The sequence below is a fragment of the Peromyscus eremicus genome, chromosome 15 (assembly GCF_949786415.1).
Source record: "Peromyscus eremicus chromosome 15, PerEre_H2_v1, whole genome shotgun sequence".
Taxonomy (NCBI): domain Eukaryota; kingdom Metazoa; phylum Chordata; class Mammalia; order Rodentia; family Cricetidae; genus Peromyscus; species Peromyscus eremicus.
Window position 1 is genome coordinate 8,620,692 of NC_081431.1, and position 7,486 is coordinate 8,628,177.

Genomic DNA, 7,486 nt, shown 5'->3' on the forward strand with positions numbered 1-7,486 from the left:
TCTTCAGAGCCTTGCTTCTTACAATGTCTAAATTTCACAAAGCCCCAGAATTGTTTACACACACACACACACACACACACTTTGCTAGAAGGATTCTGGATTTCATGCCAATACCTTATATAGAGAGAAGCATAAACATTTATAAGGGGAAATGCAAACATTGAATTAGTGGTATGAGTATTTTTTTACAGGAGAAAAAAAAAAACTACAGTCAGAGGTGATGGGTTCTGAGAATTAAACTGCAGAAAAGCATGACAGCAAAATGAGCTGTGAGAGACCTCAACACACATGTAGCAATAGCTGAGTGAGTTACAAGGTGCTATCGTCTGGCTCCTGAATGTGCTGATGGGTTGCTTCCGAGGCTGTTGCATTACTGGGAGGCGATGGGGCCCAATAGGGTGTGATGATTAATGCTGGCATCTTGACACAACCTGGAATCACCCAGGAAGATGGTCTCAATGACAGGTTGTCTACATGGAGTTGGTCCTAGGGCATGTCTACTGTGGGAATGTCATAAGTTGATATGAGAGTGCCCAGCCCATGGTGAGTGACACCATTCAAGCAAGGAATCCTGAACTGAACTGTGTATCAGTGGAGAAATAGACTCGATAATGAGCAAGTGAGCTTTCATTTATGTCTGTAATTGATTATGGATGTGATGTGGCTAGCTGAAGTCCTGCTTGTTGTAAACTGAAAGAAATCCCTTTCTTTACTAAGTTGCTTTTGGTTACGATATTTCATCACAGCAACAGAAACAAAACTAGAGCTGAGGGGATATTGGGAATCCATTCCCTTCCTCTCTGCTTCTCAGCCACCATGGGTGAACAGGCCTTCCTTCCACTGCTCCTGACATAATATGCTCCACTGCCATAGACCCAAAGCAAAAAGGTCCAGTGATCACAGAGTGAAATCAAACTGTGAGCCAAAACAAGCCTTTCCTCTTTTTAATCCCTTTCTCTTGGGTATCTGTCACTGCAACAAAAAGCTGACAGATACAATTTAAGTTGAAATAAGAAAGTAAGTACACCAGAAAATAAGGAAGTACTTGTTGACTTCCCAGAGGCCACATGACATGGGTATAACAAAGGGACACTGAGCCAGCTGAAAGAGTGTCCAGTGACCAAATCTTTGCCTTCATATTTTCTAAGCTTTTAATGTTATGTTCTCTTTTTCATTGCCCTTAGCAACTGTACAAAGTTCATGGTCAGTTTACATGGATTGATTTGCAAGTGAATGGGTTGCGTGGAACCCCAGATAGACCTTGGTCCCAGCAGGCACTTGAATCAACAACCATTATCTTGGTAGAGTGGGGTGAAACAAATGGGGAAAAGTTTCCATGAACAGAAGGAATTGAGTAAGACAGAGACACGCAGGTGACCATAAGAGAGTAATTAATAATTAGACATTTAAAAATAACCTATCTCAACATTTAAAAAATCCTTTCATATTTCATACAACCTTTGAGCAACAAAGTTGTAACTCTGAATATAAATGAAATTTCTATACATCCACTGTTCCATGCTTATATAAAATTAACTGGCCAAAGAAGGAAAGCTAGAGGACACATACACTCTCCATGCCTTAAATGTGGGTGACATCTTTCCAGAAGGGCTGTACGAAAAGAAAGCAGATGTGAAACACACCTGTACTTAGTTCTCAGACTCCAAGGTAGGAGGATTGAGAGTTCAAGGCCAGTCTAGTGAAAACCTGTCTCAAAATAAAACAAACAAACAAACAAAAACCAACAACAACAAAAAATGTGGAGGGAAACAAAAACAAAAACACCAAGTACACAGCAGAGTGGGAAAAGCTGCCAGGTTCTACCACTCAGCCTGTCAATCTAGGTCCTTATCAACTCTGATACTTCCAGAATTTTGGTGTGTGTCCTTGGCAAGATTAAAATGACATTTTACCTCTGTGATCCTGCTCCTCAAGACCCACAGCTCCAGTCTAATCATGAGGAAAAAAATCCAACTATTTTTAATTGTAGGGCAAAGTACCTGACCAGCACTCCAAAAACACTGTCAAGGTCAGCAGAAATGAGGAATGTCTGAGAAACTGTCACAGCCAGAGGAACCTCAGGTGACTTACTGAATAAATGTAATATAGTGTCCTAGACAGGGCCAGGAATAGGACACTAGGTAAAGCCAATGGGAATCTCAGTAAAGTGTGAACATTAGCCAACAGTAAAGTATGACCAGTGGCTCTTTAACTGTAGCAAATCATGGTAATATATTAATATAGGAAAAGAAGTACTTGGGTATATGGGACAATCTACTGTCTTTTTTTTTTTTCAATAAAACACAGATTGTCCTGGATGGCCTGGCTCTAGTCTCAAAGAACTTCCAGTCAAGTCAGAAAGGATTCAGAGGTCTTTGTATCTCTTTTCTTGTGCTCTTCAAGCTTCCAGAGTACTGTCAAACTAGCTTAAAGATTTAAAGTATTAGGAAATCATTACTGACATTATCTGAAATGACTAGTATATGGAGAATAATCACTCTGTTGGATGTAGAGCTAGGTTGTATTTAAACGTGTAATTTTTGATTACTCCTAACACACACTAACTTAGTGGTGTACAATTCTCCTGGAGTCACCTGCACATCTCTCATTCATTTCAATGCACACATAGAACACTTTATGTCCAAGTGTTTTACTACACTCTACCAAGATAATTATAGTTGCTAAAACATCTGGCGGGAAAAGGCCTCTCTGGAATTCCATTCAGTCCATATAGACTGACCATGAACTTTGTGCAGCTGCAAAGGGCAACTGGGAAGAGAACATAGTATTTAAAAAAAAAAAAAAAAAACTAAAAATTTCAGACAAAGTAAGAATTGCAATATTTACATGACTGATCTCAAGGTAACAGGCATAAACATCAAATATAATTACTTTTCATGACTATCGGGACTACAACTTTTAAAGCTAGTTTCATGGAGAAAAAAATGAACTTTGACCAGGCCTTGTTGCCATAGTAGTCTATGAATAGGTCACAAGTGGAACTCAAGGAAGTCAGAGCAGAGATATGCAAAGGAGTAAAATAAGAGGTACATAAGGGTTTATAGAGTGGAGGATCTCTGTGGACAAGTAGGGTTAGTATTGATGGAGGCCACCAAGAATTTTTGATAGTTTTAAGAGCAATTATAATTTTAGGGTCAATGCTATTTAGAATTCTTGTGTTGGACCATGTGTAAAATAATGGATTGTCTGTGACAATTTTTTTCTTATAGGACAAACTGTTTTATGAATCAATCTATAGCATATCTACCTATGTGAATTTAAATTACATATATATGTATATATGCACATATATATCCAACTACATGTGTTTCTGGTCTTATGTAAACTATATAATCTACTCATTGACCAATGATGGTAGGTATCTATTCCATAACATTTAACTAATTATTATCTAACTAATTATTCTAGAGACAGTAATTTGATAGGCAGGATGTCCTAAGGCATACAGGACATGAGAAAATATTGGGGAACTGTCTATATAAACAATGTGACTTAAAAATTCATGATCCTGCAGGTATGGTGGTGCATGCACTTGGGAGGTAGGAGGGACAAGAACAAGGCCAGTCTCAGATACATAATGAGTTAGAGACTACCCTGGGCAACATGAGGCCCTGTCGCAAAACAAAACAAAAAACCATGATCCCACATGAGATGTAGTGGTTTATTGATGAAGTTCTACAACAAACGGGTAGAAATGAGAACAGGCATGCATTTGTTTGCTGTTCCATCATTACACATTCCACCAATGCCTGCTCAAATTGAGGAACTATTTCTCTGTGTTCTTTAATATCAAATATCCCATTCTTGTCTCTCTTCACATCTCCCACCATAAGAGAAAGTTATTCTCTAATTACTCAATATCCATGGCTTTTCAAAACCTGTTTGAATGAAAGAATATAGACCATTTCTTCTATGGTTTCCTGCTACCATTTATTCAGAGCTGTTCACATCCTCTACATCATGGCACTAAGCACGAATGCTGACCTGTGACTCAAAGGCTGCCACTACACTTCACTGAGGATGACTACGAACAAAGGATTATTTAAAGTACACAGGAAAGGAAAACGGTATTGCAATTCCTGGTCATGCTAAGTTTAGCAACTAGAACTGTACACTTAAACAGATATTTCAACCATAACTGCTCTTGAACCCCTGGGCTGTAATTTATACATTTCCAAAATGCCATCCTTCATCCTGGGCCACATCCCTGCCTTCCTTAGAGTACCTAATGAGCACTGCAAAGGACAGTCCCATTCCCATAACAAATACCTGTCCCTTTCTTTTGTTTTCTTAGCCCAAGTTCAGAAAATTTATTTTGTTAAAACAATTTGATATCTTAAGCATTACTGAGCCAACGGGACATCAGAATACAAGTTGTCTAAAGTTAAAGGTACAGTACATTAACAAACAAATGAGCCTTAGTCATGAAGTTATAAATGCAGAGTCGGATGAAGGTAAGAGGAGAGTTAATCCAAACTACAACAATCAAGTCTTCAAACCACCTTCTGAATGGGGCTTCTGGATTGTTCCTTTCATCTTTTCTTGTGACTTTTAGCTCCCTTAAAAATTGTTCAGTGGGGAATCACAGGAGGCAATGTGCTGTGAGTTCTTGAAACTATACAAGGTATAGTCTGGCTAAGTTACATGTGGTTTCTATATTTTTTGGTAGAGTGACCTATGGCAAAGCAGGTTCAGTTACCCCACCAGTCAACCCCCTGGGAGCTATAATTTCCTCCATATCCATCACTGTTGTAAAAGCCTCCATAGCTACCTCCACCAAACCCTCTACTGCTGCCATGGCTGCCTCCACCACTGCGACTGTTGCTAGCACGGCTGCTGCTGAAGCTGGAACTGCTGGCACCGCTACTTTGTCGATAGTCTCTGGCACCAAATCCTCCACTAAATCTGCTCTTGGATCGTCCACGACTGCCACCCTTGTAATGGTGTTCAAAAGCCATGTTTTCTAGCCAAGATGGCACTTCCTGCTTTGCTTCAACAAGAAGATCCAATAAATCTTTGGTAATATTTACGTTCCTCTCATTGAAGAATGAGGTGGCAAGGCCAAGGTTTCCTACACGACCTGTACGGCCAATGCGATGCACATATTCTTCGATGTCACTGGGCAAGTCAAAATTGATGACGTGTTTCACATTGGAAATATCCAGTCCTCTTGCAGCTACTGCAGTAGCCACGAGAATTGGACTTTTGCCTGATCGGAACTGGTGAAGGGCCTCTTCCCTATCTCGCTGAGATCGGTCTCCATGGATACTGGTACAAGCATATCCTTCATGGTATAAGAAATCCTCCAGAGAATCTGCACCCTTTTTGGTCTCCACAAACACCAATATTAGGGAATCCTTTCCTGTTGCATTCAGGAGGTCAAGCAGAAATGACCGCTTGTCTGCTTCTTCCACCCACACGACTTTCTGTGTGATGTTCTCAGAAGTAGACCCGACTCTTCCTACAGCCAGAAAGATATATTCATCCAAGAAATCACGAGCCAGCATCTGTATTTCCTTAGGAAAGGTAGCACTAAACATCATGGTATGGCGGACACCTTTTGGAGGCATGGTGTCTTGCTCAACTATTCTTCGAATCTGAGGCTCAAAGCCCATGTCCAGCATCCGATCCGCTTCATCTAACACCAAGTATTTGCAGAAGTCTAGCCCGATCTTGCCTCTCTCCATCATATCCACTAGCCGTCCTGGAGTGGCTACTAACAAATGACATCCACGTTCCAAGTCTCGAATCTGCTGCCCAATATCAGCACCGCCATACACCACGCAAGGACGAACTCGAGAGCGGTAAGAGAACTTCCTGGCCTCCTCATAGATCTGCACTGCCAATTCTCTGGTTGGAGCCAGGACCAAGGAGATTGGGTACTGCTTGCGACGCCCATACTTTCCATTCTCCTTCACGGCCCTCAAAGCCTCACCTGGGCCATCTGTATAGATCTGACTCAAGATGGGTAAAAGAAAAGCTGCCGTTTTTCCAGACCCTGTTTGGGCACAAGCCATCAAGTCTCTTTTCTCCTTGATAATAGGAATAGCATGCTTTTGCACTGGAGTTGGGCGTGTATAACGAGTAAGCTCAATGTTTCCCATAATAATTTCTCCCATCTCAACATCACTGAAACTTTCAATATGTGGAGGGCAGTTGTTCCCTGTCGCCTCAACCGGAATGTCATCGTACTTCTCAAAGTTAATCCCAGTATTGCCTCCAGAAAAGAGTTCCTGTTCCAAGCGTTCGCTTGGTGGGAGCGGTTTAGACCAGTCATCTTCGTCCGCCTTGTCACACCAGCGACTGTTCCCACCCCGTTCAAATTTGCCAAAGCCGCTCCGGCCTCCTCCGCGGCCGCCAACGCCCTCATAGTCACTCCGCCCGCGGTCATCAAACCTTCCCCGCGACCCACTTCCACGGTCACCGAAGAAACTCGACTTGGCTCTCGTGTCACTGCGGGAGCCGAAGCTGCTGTAGGCATCCTTGTCTTTACTCCACCGCGTGCCGTCTTTGTCGTAGGAGGCTTTGGTGGCTTCCCGGTTGCGGAGGTGAGGAGGGATGTAGCGCCCTTTGCTGGCGGCGCTCCCTCCGCTCTGGCTGTCGGGAGAGTTCAGGTCTAGGCCAGCCAACTGCTGGTCCAGCCCGAGCTCATCTTCCTCCGCCACATGACTCATCCCTGAAGAGTACGGAGAACTCGGGGCCGCACCTCTGCCGAGCTAGGGTTTCACCAGAGGCCCTGGGTCGGGGGAGAACGGCGTGTGTGCCGGGCGATCGAGTCCCCAAGACTGCGGTGCCGGCGGCCCGCGGGTCCCGTCCCTCGCACGGCCCTCCTCCAGCTAACGCTATGGCTCCGGCCGGCCGGGGCGGCTGCGCGCTGATTCCTGATCTCGCGAGACTTCCCGGTCAGGCCTGGCGCGCCATCGCCGGCGGTGTGGTCACAGGGCCCGCCGCCCTCTCAGACTTGCAGGAGCCACGGGGCAGCACACGGTTGAGTTCATAATGGAGTTAGATGGACAAGGCGGCCTGCGGCCCAGCACCTCGATGGCTGTCCTGTTTGAACTTCACTTTTCCACCCCCGTCCTCCGCCAATACCCTTGGTCGTGCAAGTTCTCAAGATCTCGCGAGAACTCTGTCCTCTGGCAGTGAGGCCTTGAGGTGTCCTGTAGGCCTCCCGGCTCCCGGCTGCTCACTAGGACTCTAGCTTTTGGTTTCGTCCTTCCTTTCTCTCCAGGGCTCCAACTTTCCCCTTGGTTTCCAGGCTGTGGGACTTCTCCGGTTTAATTAGCTCTTGCTTCTCCAAGTGCAGCCTTTGGGGGAAACTGGAGTTAGGCCGAAAGAGGCCCCAAATGAAGAGGGCAGCGGGTCACGTGGCCACAGGTGTCCCGTGGAGTGGCCATTTTGTGCAGCAGGAAACGGTTGCTTGAATACGGTGTTCTGAATGGGGGTGGGGAAGGGGAAAAGGGCG

At 44.3% G+C, this 7,486-nt stretch overlaps 1 protein-coding gene across 1 annotated transcript; it reads right to left on the reverse strand.

Moving 5' to 3' along the window:
• Nucleotides 1-3,663: 3,663 nt before the first annotated feature.
• On the reverse strand, nt 3,664-7,458 carry LOC131924984 (putative ATP-dependent RNA helicase Pl10). Its single transcript, XM_059280209.1, has one exon. The coding sequence runs from the start codon at nt 6,693-6,695 to the stop codon at nt 4,713-4,715; it is 1,983 nt and encodes a 660-aa protein (XP_059136192.1). The 5' UTR covers nt 6,696-7,458; the 3' UTR covers nt 3,664-4,712.
• Between the last annotated feature and the right edge of the window lie 28 nt (nt 7,459-7,486).

Coding starts and splice junctions, on each gene's coding strand:
- LOC131924984 (XM_059280209.1), bottom strand. CDS start 6,695: ATGAGTCATGTGGCGGAGGAAGATGAGCTCGGGCTGGACCAGCAGTTG.